At 55.7% G+C, this 15,081-nt stretch overlaps 2 protein-coding genes across 2 annotated transcripts in view; one reads left to right on the top strand and one right to left on the bottom strand.

Annotated features, from left to right (window-relative positions):
* MAP3K3 (mitogen-activated protein kinase kinase kinase 3) overlaps positions 1 to 9,355 on the top strand; it is a 69,155-nt gene extending 59,800 nt beyond the window's left edge. The window contains exons 9-17 of the mRNA XM_007959738.2: positions 2,374 to 2,447; positions 4,179 to 4,246; positions 4,449 to 4,541; positions 5,129 to 5,320; positions 5,822 to 5,970; positions 6,568 to 6,699; positions 7,067 to 7,196; positions 7,802 to 7,979; positions 9,127 to 9,355. Of these exons, the coding sequence (XP_007957929.2) occupies positions 2,374 to 2,447; positions 4,179 to 4,246; positions 4,449 to 4,541; positions 5,129 to 5,320; positions 5,822 to 5,970; positions 6,568 to 6,699; positions 7,067 to 7,196; positions 7,802 to 7,979; positions 9,127 to 9,355 (1,245 nt within the window). The remainder of the gene's footprint in view (positions 1 to 2,373; positions 2,448 to 4,178; positions 4,247 to 4,448; positions 4,542 to 5,128; positions 5,321 to 5,821; positions 5,971 to 6,567; positions 6,700 to 7,066; positions 7,197 to 7,801; positions 7,980 to 9,126) is intronic.
* Positions 9,356 to 13,921: 4,566 nt separating this feature from the next.
* Positions 13,922 to 14,648, bottom strand: LIMD2 (LIM domain containing 2). Its single transcript, XM_007959737.1, has 4 exons — positions 14,604 to 14,648; positions 14,370 to 14,414; positions 14,151 to 14,290; positions 13,922 to 14,081 (listed from the first exon to the last, which is right to left on the bottom strand). Exons 1-4 carry the CDS (start codon positions 14,646 to 14,648, stop codon positions 13,922 to 13,924), a joined length of 390 nt encoding a protein of 129 aa, XP_007957928.1.
* Between the last annotated feature and the right edge of the window lie 433 nt (positions 14,649 to 15,081).

The raw sequence follows: 15,081 nt of genomic DNA, 5'->3' as shown, positions 1-15,081 counted from the left end.
TGTAGGACTGTTGTTCCCATTTTCTTGCTGGCTGTCAGCCAAAGGCTGCTCTTAGCTCCTGGAGGCCACTGGCAGTTTGTTGCCAGGCTCAAACATGGCAGCTTATTTGGTCCAAGGCCAGTGGGAGGATCTCTTGCCATATTTTATGAGCTACAAGCAAGTCACAAGTCCCAGGTGCTCTCGGGGCAATGGATTATGCAACGGTGTGACTCACTGGAAGGTCAGCTTAGGGTGTGGCCACCACAGTGGCTCACCCATTTTAGTGGCTAATTTTTTTAACTAGAGGCCAGCTTGGTAAAAATGGCCATTTGGCTAATAAACTTGGCAAGAATGAGATGGGCTTCAATGTGATGTCTTGTCAGTGAGTTTGCTTTGATTGCGAGGAGGAAGATCTGCTCCTCTCAGTTTCCAGGATTTGGCTCTGGGAAGAGGATGCTCCTTAAGGGTAAAATGGCCAGTAGAAGGGCCAGCAGCATGTGGAGGGTTTCACAAAACCTGAGTTTGTAACTTTGCTTTGCCCTCCGTGGCTAACCTGTGGGCAGCGTTATACAGACTCTGGGCTGTGAGAAGCCTTCCGTTGCTGCTTCTCTTTTCTGTGCTCCTGCCTTCAGGTAAATTCATGGTTTAGCTCTCAGTGCTTTTAGCTGTGGATTCTCACTCGGGGAACTTACTAGCCAGCCTCTCCATTTCTCTACCTGGAGCACTCCTGAACAGCAGCTGTTCTAGCAGTGACTTGGGTGTGAAATCTCAGAGGTTGCAGATGAGTTGTTACCTTTGGTCTCCATCCCTCCCCATGGTCTTATACCCTGGCCCTTTCACTTTTTTACTCTATTTGAATGACCCTGGAAGACATTTGAGTCTTTGACTTCTAATGAAGACTGACTTTTAGAATGAGTCCAAGGAAGGTGCCCACTGGGGAATGCCCAGGTCCTCCTCCAGTTGACTTGGTGCCCTCCCTTTGTAGCTGAAGAGAATTGCCCGTGGAAGAGGGCCATTCAAGTTAATGCCACTAAACAGGGACCAGAGGGATGGAGAATGCAGTGAAAAAAGTTCAGTTGGAATGTTTTCTTGAAAAGAGAAACTAAGTTTGTTTTGTTTTTTCTTTAACAAGAGTTAGCTGATAGCTGCATCTGTGTGCTAACTTTCAGAATGAGGAGAGCATCTTTCATGTTAATTTTTTTGGTTCAGTTTTTCCAACGAAAGTGACACCAGCACGATGTATTTTCCTTCACGTCCTCTTTGACTTCTGTAGCACTGTTGTAAACAAGATCACTTCTTTTGGCGAAAGCATTTGTGGGATTCAGCAGGTTATCCCAGGGCCTTTCTTAAACCTTCAGTATTCTTCTTTGTGCATCACACCCGTCATGTTTTACTCGTCAAGTTTCTTTTCTTCTGTGTGCTGTTCTAACTTTGCCAAATGCATACTTGGTGGATTGACAGGAGTTCTTTTCTATAGTAGTTTAACCCCCTCTGGGAAGTTCTGTATCCTTAGCGAGAGTTACTGTTTTACTTTCCAGTTAATTTGCCTCTATTGGCAGTTCTTTGTGGCATGTGACCTAGAGCATTTGAAATTGTTGATAGGGATGGATCCTGGTATTAAATAGAAAGAGATACTTGAGTTGGGAACTAACTTCATAATTTATATGTGAATTTTCCTAATCCTGACACTTTGGTTCCCTGTGTAACATTTAACTTTGGAGCTCAGATAAAGAATACACTGATAAGAAAGCCTCCTGCAGGGAGGGAGACGAAGGGGCGGACCTTTGGGAGATTAGTTGCAGCAAGAGCCATTCTACAGGGTTTTCTGTTACTGTATTTGACAAAGGGCCAGAGACACAGTTTATGAAGGTGCCTGTTGCCTCTGCACTGGAGCCAGGGGCGGAGAGGTGTTTATCCTGGTGCTAGCTGTGCACTAACCAGTCATGGCTTCAGACAGTACTCCTAACCTTTCTAGGCATGCGGTGGCTCGTCGGTGAAAGGAGGGCAGTGCTTGTCTGTGTAAATTATAAATTACAGAGTGTAAACAGAAGCGTTTCGGTCCCACCCAGATTCCCTGGACGCCTCTGCAGGGTAGTACCATCTCCAGCACTGAGCACCACTGGTAATGAGCCAAGGAAATGCCATCAAGACAAGCAGCATCTCCTCTTGGCTCTCCTGGCAGAACTCCTTGGGATGCTAGCCAGCCACTTACCTCCCTTCTGGAAACTTGCCTTTCACATTGTGGGGAGAGTGGCACCCTCTTCACTGTTCTTCCCACTGCACTCATATCCCTACAGAAAGGCTCATGCTGCCACTGGCTGGGCCACAAAGCCTCGGGCCACCTGGCTGGGCCCTGGAAGGGACTGCGGTTTTATTGTCTGGCTTGCCTTGCAGATGCTGGATCCTCTGAGCAGTGCTGAAAATTCCTTATCGGGAAGCTGCCAGTCCTTGGACAGGTCATCAGACAGGTGTGGGGCTGTGCATGGTGTGGGGGCTGTACCCTCAGCATGGCTGGAACTGACGGGCTGAAGAAGTAGGGTCCCTGATCTAGACACTGGTCCATGCCCCAGGGTTAAATGTCATGTTTCCAGGACAGAAACCTCTCGCTGGGTGTCCTAGCCCTCACCTGAATTTCCCAAACATAGTAGTTAGGAGGTGGAGGGCAGCCCTGGAGTCCCTTGAGAGTTCCTGAGCTGTGTTACCCCCAGAAGAGCCTCATGTGTAAGGGAAAGAGCCTTGTGGGTAGACTGAGCAGATACATATGTTTACCCGCTTCTCTATTCTTGAGTTTTTCCTCTGTCCCTACATGATGCTTAAGGAGCTCCAGTTGGCGCTGTAGTTAAAGCACTGGGCTGCTAACCAAAAGGTTAGTGGTTCGAACCCACTAGTCACTGCGCGGGAGAAATATATGGCAGTCTGCTTCTGCCTTGGGAACCCGACGGGGCAGTTGTGCTCTGTCCTACAGGGTTGCTAGGAGTCAGAATCAACTCGATGGCAGTGGGTTTGGTTTTTTGATTACATACTCCTTTGAATTCTTTTCTTGGGAATAAAACCCAGTGACCTGAGCTGACTCCTTTGGGACCCATCCTGGTTGAGCTCAGGGCTCTCCTTCTCCTGCAGGCATCAGGAGCCAGCTAGACTTAAATCCCACTCCCAGCTCCACCATATTGTAGCCGAGTGCCTTTGGATATGTCCCTAAACCTCTCAGTTCCTCGGTGTCTCCATCTCTAAAGTGAGGTGGTGATTGGTCTGAAGGGAAGACGCTTAGTTTAGTGGCAAGAACAGACTGTGGCGTCACACCTGGATTTGAAGGCTGGCTCTGTTGTTTGCTCACTGTACCTTTGTGCAAGTTAGTTACTTAAACTGTTGTTTTTTTCTTTTTCTTTTCTCTAGTTCATACACATTATATTTTATGAAATTACTGAAACCTTTTGAACCTATTTATCCACATGTAGAATAGAGATCTATTACCCACCCTGTTGGGCATCTGTGAAGAATAGAAATGGCATAGGAGCTGTTCAGTCATTGACACCTTCTGTTATTTTCCTTTTATTGTTTGTCCATGCCCCTGCCTCCAGGAGGTGAGAATTAAATGAGAAAAAGCTCACTTTGTAAGATAAATAAGAAAGCAGCATTCCGTAAAGTACAGACACTCTGTATTAAATGTGTTGGGGCACTCTGGTGGCATAGTGCCTAAGGCACTAGACTGCTAACCAGAAGGCTGGTGGTTCAAACCCACTAGCCACTCCTCGGAAGGAAGGTTAGGCAATCTACTTCCATAGAGATACTGCCTCGGAAACCCAAGGAGGGGTCGCTATGAGTTGGATTGACTTGACGGCAGTGAGTTTGGTGTTTTTTGGTTTGGTTCTCAGTACTGCCCCGGACAAGGGGTTTTCTTCAGTTCTTCACCTATTACGTCGGCAAAAGCTGAGGTGACAAGAAAGGCCAAGGAAGGAGAGCAGCGTGCAGCAGGGCTGAATCGCCTCCTCAGGACCCTGTGGGATTTGGGTCTCAGACTCGGGAACGGGGAGTGGAGCAAGTAGGGGCAGTGCCTGTCAGTCACACTCTGCTGCCCACCGCGTCATGGTGTGGGAGGGAGTTCAGCATGGGGGTCCACCTGGACATCCTGCCTTCTGCCTGGTGGGCTGCTTTGGATGTACACTGAAGCCTGTGGTATGATTGGCTTTTGTCCTCTGCAGCCCATCCTTCCGGAAATCACGGATGTCCCGAGCCCAGAGCTTCCCAGACAACAGACAGGAGTACTCAGGTGAGTTCCTCGGATCCTGGGTGAGCCGTGCGGGGCGTCTGGGTGACAGCAGCCATTCTGCTCTGGACAGCTCAGAGCTGGGAGTCTGAGCTGTGCTTCCGTTCACTTTGGGCCTGCTGCTCTGAGGTCTCAGGTGACCTGGGGCTTCAATGGCTCACTAGTGTTGCCCTGTGGAAGCCAATGAGTCCCCTGTCTTCCTCAGACCGGGAAACTCAGCTCTATGACAAAGGAGTCAAAGGTGGAACCTACCCCAGGCGCTACCATGTGTCTGTGCACCACAAGGACTACAGTGATGGTGAGTCCACCTCCGCCCTGCCCTCTGCTGGCTGCCTTGGGAAAAGGCCAAGTTAGGGCTCCATTACAGAAAAGTCAGCTGCAAGGGGCTGGGCCCATTCCAGAGAAATTGTGCCCTGGACGTGAAAAAAGAACCAGATAGGGAGGATGCTATTTAGAACCCAAGATGTTGCTCTGGGAGCTGTCTTTTGAGCCCAGGGCATCGTGCAGGGCCACTCAGCTCTCAGATGCCCTGGTTTGGAGGGTAGCCTCCGCAGTAGATGGCATAGAGCTGCTGCAGAGGGTGTGAGAGCAGATGGCCCAGGATATCAGGGACTTCAGCCACGGATGGGCCTGCAGGGGACGCCAGCCTGGGCCTTCCCCTTGGCGGGGCTTCCTGAACCGTGCATGACTACTGCTTTAATCCCTGCTTTTGTCCTGATTCTTGGGGCTCGGGGTGGCAGCCTCTCTGGCATGAGCCAGGTGGAGGACAAAGAGGATGGGCCGGAGCTGGTGCTGTCTGTCACTTCTAGCTGGAACCTGCTTTGGACATTCAGCCTTGTGCCCAGGGGCCTGACTCGCTCTCCTCTGGTGTGTGCATCATTTTAGGCAGAAGAACGTTTCCAAGAATACGGCGCCATCAAGGCAACTTGTTCACCCTGGTGCCCTCCAGCCGCTCTCTGAGCACAAATGGCGAGAACCTGGGTCTGGCTGTGCAGTACCTGGACCCCCGCGGGCGCCTGAGGAGTGCGGACAGCGAGAACGCCCTCTCTGTGCAGGAGAGGAACGTGCCAACCAAGTGTGAGGAGGCGGCCTGGCTAGGAGGAGGGGCTGCAGGGTCCATAGGCTGTTAGGTTCAACAGCAGCAGCTCTGACCCGTTCTTACCACTCTGGGAAGCCTGGGAGCAGGAAGCAGGCCCCCTGGACCTTAGGCCTGGATCCACTGTTGTGAGACAAGCCACTGTCCTCTGGTCTGTAATTTCTTCATGTTTAAACCAAAGAGCCGCATCTTGAATCCCATGTTAAGACATTTAGAGGCTTTGGAAGTAAAAGCATCTGATGAATGAATGCAGACCAGTGACCTTAAGCCAGTCCTCTGCTTCTCGGGACTCTGATCTTAAATTAAGGTCTGATTGACCACATCCTGCTGGGATGTCTGCGGCTCTATTGAGAGAGAAGGTGGTGCTTGGGGGGGGGGGGGGGCTTGTGCCAGAGGGCCCATCTTAGAGCCTCTGGGGAAGGAGGCGGGATACAGTTAAATAACGTCAGTGGAGTAATGCTATTCCTTCTGTTTGCTGGTAGCTCCGAGTGCCCCCATCAATTGGCGCCGGGGGAAGCTCTTGGGCCAGGGTGCCTTCGGCCGGGTCTATTTGTGCTATGATGTTGACACGGGACGCGAACTTGCTTCCAAGCAGGTCCAGTTTGACCCCGACAGTCCTGAGACAAGCAAGGTACTGCCTTCCCCTTGGCAGACCCCTTTTCAGCAAAAATGCCCCTTGCGTTGCATGGGTAGAGCAGTTGCTTGGGATGCTACAGGCTGCTTCCCCAGTTGTCCTCCCAGGCTCCCTTGCTGCCCACCCAGGCCCTGGGGTGAAGGGACCATGGTCCAAAGAACACCAAGCACTGAGAGGGGGATTGGATAGGAGGGACAGCGAGTTGATCTCCAAGCCCTACCCTCACCAAACAGACGTCTCTGTCCTGCTCTGGGCCCAGGAAGCAGCCCCAGGACTTCATTCAGTGGGTCCGGCTCTAAGGGAGCTCTCTTTGGAGTTCAGCTTTGAGTGTGGCCAAGTCCAGCAGTTCCCTCAACTAAGCAGCAACAGCCCCTCCTCCCATCCCACTGTCAGCCGCCTTCTAGGGCGGAGAGAGTACCAGCACCCATGGGTGCCCCACACTGTGGCTGAGGGCCAGACAGTGGGGAGTCCCCCCTTCCTCCCACTGGGGCTCCCAAGGCACATCCCGGCCAGTTCGCTGACCAGAGCAGGCTGAGCTGGCGCACCTGGGCAGCCCTGGGCTCTGGGCGCCGTGGTGACCGTGCCCCTCCCCAGGAGGTGAGCGCCCTGGAGTGTGAGATCCAGTTGCTGAAGAACCTGCAGCACGAGCGCATCGTGCAGTACTACGGCTGCCTGCGGGACCACGCCGAGAAGACGCTGACCATCTTCATGGAGTACATGCCTGGGGTGGGTGCCTTGCACTGCACGTGAGACACACGTGGAAGGGGCCGGGACTGGGACTGCGAAGGAGCAGTCTCGGGCTCGGGGGGGCAGAGGGAGGTGATGGCAGGACTTGGCATCGGGGGCCCTGCCTCTGACTGCAGTGATGGGTGGCGTGTGGCTTGCACACAAGTGTACGGGTCTGGGCAGTCTGGCCTTTGCCTGGAACACAGGGCCCGCCTTCTCCCAAGTTGGCATCATATGTTGCTCGGGGGAAGGGCTGTTTCTTAACTTATTCCCAAGCTGCCCAGCAGCCCCTAGCAATGCGCCTGGCACATTGCAAATGGCCCCGGCCTGCCCCCGTCCTCACCTTGTGACTCCCTGTGGCTGGTAGGGCTCAGTGAAAGACCAGCTGAAGGCCTACGGAGCTCTGACAGAGAGTGTGACCCGCAAGTACACCCGGCAGATCCTGGAGGGCATGTCCTACCTGCACAGCAACATGATTGTTCACCGGGACATCAAGGGTAAGCAGAGGTCCAGCTGTTGAGTGCCCAAGACCTGGCTTCAAGCCCGCCACTACGACTGGTTGTCTTGAGCCGAGCACTTAACATTGGGAGCCTTCTGAAAATGGTGTTGCCTCTTCCCTGGGGGATGAGAAGGGCTCTGGTGGCACAGTGGGTAAAGCCTTGGGCGGCTAACCTGAGGTTGGTGGTTAGAGCCCACTGGCAGCTCAGCAGGAGAAGGATGAGGGAGCCCGCTTCCATAAAGGTTTCTACAGCCTTGGAAACCCTACAAGGCAGTTCGACTCTGTCCTATAGACTCGCTGTCAAGTCTCAATAGACTCCGTGACCGTGGGATTGGTTTTTGTTTTGGGGGATTATATGAGAATCGACTGAGCATTTGAGAAAATGCTGTAAAATGCTCTGGCGATGTTGGCCGTGGTGATGCCACCTCCTACTCTGGAGTTGAGGCCTCCCTTTACCAGATCGTCTGCTCTGTGCAGTTCATGGGATGCACTGGTAGCCTGCCCTTCCCAGCAGCCCTCAGTGACCACGGGGAGGGGAAGGAGAATGGTAGAAAAATGCCAAAAAGGCTCTGGGATTGCAGCATCTGCCTTTCCATGCCCTAGGAGCCAACATCCTCCGAGACTCCGCTGGGAACGTGAAGCTGGGGGACTTCGGGGCCAGCAAACGCCTGCAGACCATCTGCATGTCAGGGACAGGCATGCGCTCCGTCACAGGCACTCCGTACTGGATGAGCCCGGAGGTGATCAGCGGTGAAGGCTATGGAAGGAAGGCAGATGTGTGGTGAGTGCTGGGGACGTGCCGGGACCCCATCGCCCTGCCTGGGCTGCGGTGGGTCTGACCCTTAGCAGGGAGTCTTGGGGGCTCTTCAGTGTGGAAGGAGGCTGTGAAAGCCTGTCTTTCCAGCAAGACCAGGCCTCAGGCTAGGACCTCCAGGGTTGTGTGTGGGGGGTGTTGGGGGAGGGGTACAGCAGTACAGCAACCAAACTGGGTGTGAGTAAATTCCAGGTAGCAAACTCTTTGTTATTGCTGGGAATGTTGCGGTGGGAGCATGTTGGATGTTTGCGAAGTCTGTGGAGAAGTAGGATGCACTCTGGGGGCCAGAACCAGTCTCTAAACAGTAGTGGACGTCTGCCCCATCCCAGCTCAGGCAGCTGGCATTTGCTGTACTTCAGTCTGGCTTCTGAAAGGGCCACAGGGTGACAGTGTCTCCTCTCCTTGGGAAATTTCTGTAATAGCGGAATAATGCTGCCCTGAGAATGTCCACACACTGACCCCTGGAACCTGTGAATGAAACCTTATGAGAGAGAAAGGATTTTATAGATGGGGTTAAACTAAGGGTCTTGACATGGCGAGTATCCAGGGTTGTGTAGTGGGTGTACTGTAATCACAAGCGTCCTTCTAAAAGGTAAGCAAGAGATCAGGGTGGGGGGAGGAGATGTGACGGTGGCAGCAAGAGGTGAGTGATGCAAGGTGGCATGATGCAAGGAGGGCGCCACAAGCCGAGGAAGGCAGGTGGCCTTTAGAAACCACAAGAGGCAGAGGCCTGGCGTTGTCCTCTCAGAGCCGCCACAGGGAGCCCTTCCCGCTGGCGCCTGACTTGAACCAGTGTGGCTAATTTTAGGCTCTGACCTCCAGAACTGTAAGGTAACAAATTTGTGTTGTATTAAGCCACTAAACTTATTACAGTGGCATAGAATTTTTCTTGCAGCTCTTCCTGTCAGCACTAAGTGGTCCCCTCTTCTCCTGTGTCTTAAGACGTACCCTTGTAGGTGGTGATGTGTAGGCTGAGGCCTTGTGGGTGAAGGCCAAGGGGTGTCAGCCCTCAGCTGGGCACAGCCTGCTTTAGTTTGTTCTGTGAAAGGCACCTCCTTTTACAGCAGTGGGTCGGGCAGCTGGGAGCTCAGGTAACACGGTGTTCTCTTCCCAGGAGCCTAGGCTGCACTGTGGTGGAAATGCTGACGGAGAAGCCACCTTGGGCAGAGTATGAAGCCATGGCTGCCATCTTCAAGATTGCCACCCAGCCCACCAACCCTCAGCTGCCCTCCCACATCTCTGAACACGGGCGGGACTTCCTGAGGCGCATTTTTGTGGAGGCCCGCCAGAGACCTTCGGCCGAGGAGCTGCTCACGCACCACTTTGCACAGCTTGTGTACTGAACTCTAGGCCGTGCTGCTGCTGGCCGCCCCCCCTGCGTGGGCAAGGGGCTGCTGGGGGCTCAGCCAGGTTGCTGCTTCTCCCAGGCAAGGCTGTGGACCCTAGAGCCGCAGTCCAGCCAGCGTTTGCTGGGCCTCTTCTGTCCCAGGGCTTGGAGCTGGGGGTGGGGGGCAGCCTCAAGGACTGGGAGCCCCCAGCCTGCTAAACCAGAGGGCTCCAGCGTCCTGAGCCCAGTGTGGATGGGAAGGGACCAGGAACCGTGTGTGAGGCAACTATGGCGCCAGCCTTGGAGTTGCGTCCTGACACTGCAGTCGGCAGAGGCCCAAAGTCTGGGGCACAGGACTGGCGCAGGGTGTGAACAGTGTTATTTTCATTCAGAGTGTTACTTTGTGTCTGGAGGCCACCACAGGCATCTGTGGGTTGGGCCAGCCCACCCAAGCCTGAGATCAAGTCCAGCATCCTCCCAACCAGTGGAAGGCAGAGGCCGGGCTGCCTTCTCCCCTCGGTCCCCAGGCCAGCTTTGCCAGTCCTGTCCTTTACCAAAGATGAATGAAGCCAGTGTTACGCTGCCTTATTCAGGGAAGGAGGCGCCTGCCCTGCCTGTCCCTGTGACCCTGCCCCCCACCGCCAAGCAGGGGCCTGGGATGTGGAGGTGCCCCCGCTGAGTGGGGAGACCCAGCTTTGTCAATGCAGTTGTTTTTGTTTTACAAGTTGGAGTCACTCGTATGCTGTACCCAGTTTCTAAACTGGAGACCTTGTGTGCCCTCTGGGTTCTGAGTACCCAGCTATGGGCTTGGGGCTTGGGCTGCCAGGATACTGACCTATGGTCCTGGCCAGGCATCTGTCCCCCACTGGAGCAGAAAGATGGACGATGCAGGACGAGCTCTGACCCGGCTGGCTGCCCTGAGCCCACTGGCCCAGAGCCTTGTCACTGGGCAGAAGGGCAGCCCCTGTGCTGCCACAGGCTGTGTGCAGACCACCCGCTCTGCTTCCGTAGCCAGCCTGGCCCACCTGCTGAGGTCTCAGCCTGCTCCCTTCAGACCTCCCCTGGGGAGTGATGGCAACAGGGGCTGGGGGAACAGTATCTCCAAGCAGCTTAGAGTTGGCCGTATTTACCTCAGCCTGGGCGCTGGTCCTTTCTTCCGGCCCCTCCCCTCCAAAATGTGCCTATTGCTAAAGCTCCTCCCTCTCGACGCGCTGTTTCCTCGGGAGTTATCGTTAAAGAAAACCAAGCCAGTGCCTGGGGAGCTGGGGCTCAGTGCCAGGCAGCTCGCCGCCAGCCATGCCCACCTCCCCGCGGGCACCCGAACAAGCCAAAGCCTTCGTTGTATGTTGACGATGCACTTTTATGAATGTAGTTTCTATCGCTGTTTTTAGCCTTTTCACATCATGTAATGTGAGGCCTTGTACTTGTTAATTTATATCTCAGATCATATTGGATGGTTTTTATATCTATCAATTCTAGACTGTTACAGGTGACGGACGCCTCAAGAGAGAAGACAAAATGAAAGCAGCTGGTTTTGCAGGAACGTGTGCTGCATGGGGCTGTGTGGGCCTGGGCCCCAGCATTTCCCCACCCCCACCCCCTGGGGCCTCTGGCGGGTGCCCCAGCCCTGCACAGAAGACAGTGGGTGCACGGCTGCGCCCCCCCCGCCCAGGTCCAGGGTGGGACCGGCCCCTCCTCTCGACCACAGCTGCAGCGCGGCAGCTCGGCCTCTCCACGACCCCGTCCTGACGGCGGTAGCATGCTTCTTGGCCTGCATCCCCACCCCAGTACCTGTTCCCCACGAGGAGACGGTGTGGTGCCAACGCCGATGAGATGAGACGACTCTGCGTGTCCCGGGTTCAGGCTGCCACAGAGCCCCTGCCCCTGGGGTCTTACCTCCCAGGGAATGTGTTGTAAAAAGGAATTTGAAAACCAGCCAATCAATCCTGTGTTCCCAAACTACAAAAAAACATGATTTTTTTTGTGCCAAAAACTGTGGACATGCTGGCTCAGCATCCTCAGGACCAAGCTATGGCTTAATTTTAATTTATTATTTTTATTAAGTAATCCAGATAAAATTTGGGGCCCCAGGACGGCCTGGGCCCAAAGGTTCCGAAGGGCAGTTTCCTAGCAGCCCCCGGGGCTGTGGGAAGGGGCCATGCCGCCATTTTCTCATTGTTCCGTGGGTATGTCTGGCTTGGCCAACCCAGCGCGGAGAGGCCGGGCCTGGGGTGGTGCCCTCTGCCAGCTCTCGTGCCCTCCCACCACCCCCAGCTCTGTGTCTGTGTCTGAATTGTGGATCGTGCAGAAGAACCTGCAGCCATAGTTATTTGACTGTATCTTGACCGAGGGCTTGCAGTGCAAAGCCAGGCCAGTGTCGCGCATTACTTCAATAAAAGGGATCATTTATACCAGAGGGGTCCTGTGGTAATGCTTATGGTTGGGGTCGGGAGTAGGCATCTGCCTGGGAGGGGCTGGGCATGGTGTGTGGTAGCAAGCTTGGGCCTCTTGAGCAGAGGACTTGAAATGGCTCTAGGCAAAGGGGTTCTGGGGTTCCTTGGCTGGGTACCACTGTTAAGTCAGGAGGTGATTTCTGGCCCCCAGGAGCTCCACTGAGGGTGTTCCGTCAGGGCTGGTTTGCTGAGGTGTCTGTCAGACCTCCCTAGCAGTCTCACCAGTGCCGGGGTCCCTAGGACATTCCTGGTACTTGTAGTCTTCCTAGCCAGGGAGGGACAGCCCCTCAGGGCCCACCCTCGCAGGGCAGGGCTCACGTACCTCGGGTGTCACCCTGGTTCCTTGCTGCTGTTAGGCTTACTAACTTTGAGCGGAAAGAGAGGCCATCCTTGTCCCCATCCGAGACCTCTGGGATAGGAGGCTGGGCCGCCCAGAGTGAGGTGCTTAACAGCCCTCCTCATGAACAGGTTGCCATCTCTATTTCCTGTTAGCTCTGCTGCTTTAAGGGACAGTGCCTAGCATAGTGGCCCGTATGCCATGAGAACCTGAGGCTGTTCGCTGTCCCATTCCATGGGTATGAGGCCCTCAGGAACTTAGGGAGATGTATGGGACAGTAGCAGCAAATCCTCTAGGAGGCTCTGCTATCTTGTTCCACCATCTAGCCCCTGGGCAGTTTGGGGGAAATCAGGACAGTTGATTTGAGGCAGGACAACCCAGACTGCTACCTATATTCTACTGGGGGAGGGTGTCTCAGGCCTTCAAAGCTTGTCCTGTTTGCTGGAAGGGTTGTCCCAGAGTGCATGGGTTTTCAGGAAAGGATGGCAGCTTCTCCTTGAACTACTGGGTCAGGGCTGTGGCTAGCACACTCCCAAAGCTTGACATGGGGTGATATGACAGCAATGAGGGGGGCAAAAGAACACAGGAACTAGGAGGGACGCAGGGAGGTCGACACTAAACCTCCCGCCACACTTGGGGCTGCTGCTTCTCGCCACTTCTTGCTGATTTCTGGGGCAAGGAGGCTCAGCCAAGGTCTGAGAAGGGTTATGTCGTAGGCCCCGGTGAAGCCAGGCACTCCGCTCACTGACCGCTCGCGCTCAGACCTAATGCTTCTCTTCAGAGTGAGGTGTATATGTGAGCTAGGGACCAAGTGGAGTTGCAGTTATACAACCTCTCTGAGCCTGACAGCATGGAGACTTGGCTGGGAAGAGGAACACCCCCTTTTCTCAAACTGGCTAACATCTTCCTGACACCTACTGAAGCCCCCCTCCCTGGTCTTCACCAAGGCCAGGAAGTTCTGGGTGGACCCGACCCCTCTTCCCCTCCCCACAGGCCATTTGCATCCTTCCTGCCGCAAAGCCCCCATCAGGCCACAGGATACAGAGTCAGAATCTGTTTAAACATGTTTAAAACGGGTTGATCACAACAGTCACAACTGGCAGAAACAAGGGGGGTCGGGAGCACGGCCTCAGCCAGTCGTGCCGCTAGTCTCTGCGGCTCTCAGCCTGGCGGGTGTCTTAGCTTCCACTTCTTGACTCCCGTGGTGCGAGATGGTCCCCAGGCCCCCTGGGACACGTCCTGCCTTGTTGGGGGGAGACAGGCAGGGCTACTCCACTTCCCCATCCCTACCCCCCCCCACGGCCATGTGGGCATCCTGTGAAGCCCAGCAGGTGGCACTCTTGATGTCCTTCCAGTCTCCGTGGCTCAGGACCAGGCTAAGGGCAGAGGTAGATGGGGAGACATGGGGCCACAAAGGGCGCCAGGTGGCAGTGAGGGAGCTTGGGACCCTGAGGGGGAACATGCTGACTCCTTGCTGGAGAAAAGGCACCTAGATAGGGAACCTGGGCTTGGGGGCCTCCCAGGGGACCATGGGGTAAGGTGGGGTGGGGTGGGCTCAAAGAAGTGGGCAGCAGAGTGGAGAGCAGACCCCCAATCCTGGCTACCCAACCCCTACCCACTGAGGGAGAATGAAGGAATCCTGGGGCAGGGACCTGCTCCATAACCCTCCCCTGAGCAAGACAGCCTCACCCCATCCCACCCTGCCAGCACCCAAGCCCAGCTCCAGTCCCCTCCCCCCTCCCCACCGGACCATCCAGGCCCTTTAGGGCGCTAGTGGCAGGTCAGTGGGGCCTCAGGCTGTCTTAGTGCCGGAGTCCACCTCCTTGTGGGCCCAGAGCTCCTTGTGCTGTTTCCGGCCAAACCCCTCATCGTAGTTGCCTTTGCTCTTAAACAGCTGCTGGAAGTGGGGTTTGCAGTAGAACTCTCCATGCAGCGCAGCGTAGCTGCCCAGGCTGAGGAGGAACAGCAGGGCCCAGGGGGGGCAGGGCAGCCCGGTGGGGGCAGGCGGGGCCAGGGCGCACCTGAGCTTGGTGTGACAGTGCTTGCAGCAGAAGCAGGAGTTGTGGAAAATGAGCTTGTCTGCCACCAGCCGCTCCATGGGGTACACCGTTTTCTGGCAAGCAGCGCAGGTCTCCTTCACCTGGGCCCGGAGGCTGAAAGACTGTGAGGCAAAGACTCAGCAGGCGTCTGGCCCGGAGCACCCGACCTGCCCTCCCCTGACACTCACCCCAGGGCCCTACCTTGGAGCGCTGAACAGTGCTGCTCCCACCGCTGCTTTTGGCTTCCTGGGGGACAGGGGCAGTCAGAGAGGTCAGCTTAGAGGCTCCCCTGCCCCTGGTTGCAGTCAGTCACCAGCCCCGCCTCAGTGGATCCCAAGAGGGGACAAGGGTGGCGAGCAAATCCACTGTTCCTCACCCCTTCACTTCCAGGCCAAACTCCTGCCCAGGGACCCTCCCACCCTGCTGGTCACCTACATGAGAGGGAGTGGTGGCCTGGGTGGCTCCTGCAGCCTGGAACATGGCTCGTTGGAGGTGATGGAGGCCCGGACTGGGGACGCGGCACCCGCTGGGTTCTGCAAGGGGAAGTCGGTCGGTCGGGCCCCACAGCCCTTCCCCAGCCTGCAGGGTGGGGGGTGTTTACAGGCTGAGGGCTGGGGGGCTGCGGTTGGGACTTTCCCTAAGTCATTTCCTGTTGCTCTTGGTCTTGCCACTTCCGCCCCTTACCCACCTCCCCCTGCGCCTGTCGGCCCCCCACGCTGCTCCCCCAGGGGCAGGGGCCCTGAGTGGAACCATGTGTCAGGGGAAGAAGAACAAAGTTAGCAGAGAGAGGGCGGGGGGTGCGCTCCCTGGGCAGCCCCGGTGCTCGCCCCGCGGGCCGCGGACCCCTCCGGGGGTGAGCAAAGGAGAGGGAGGCCAGAGGAGGGCGGGCGGGGCGGGGACCCGCTGCCCCGGC

This window comes from Orycteropus afer, unplaced genomic scaffold (genome assembly GCF_000298275.1).
Source record: "Orycteropus afer afer isolate SDZICR_OR568_19922 unplaced genomic scaffold, OryAfe1.0 scaffold00018, whole genome shotgun sequence".
NCBI lineage: Eukaryota > Metazoa > Chordata > Mammalia > Tubulidentata > Orycteropodidae > Orycteropus > Orycteropus afer.
Note: the sequence above shows the minus strand (reverse complement) of the source record. Positions and strands in the feature narration are given on the sequence as shown.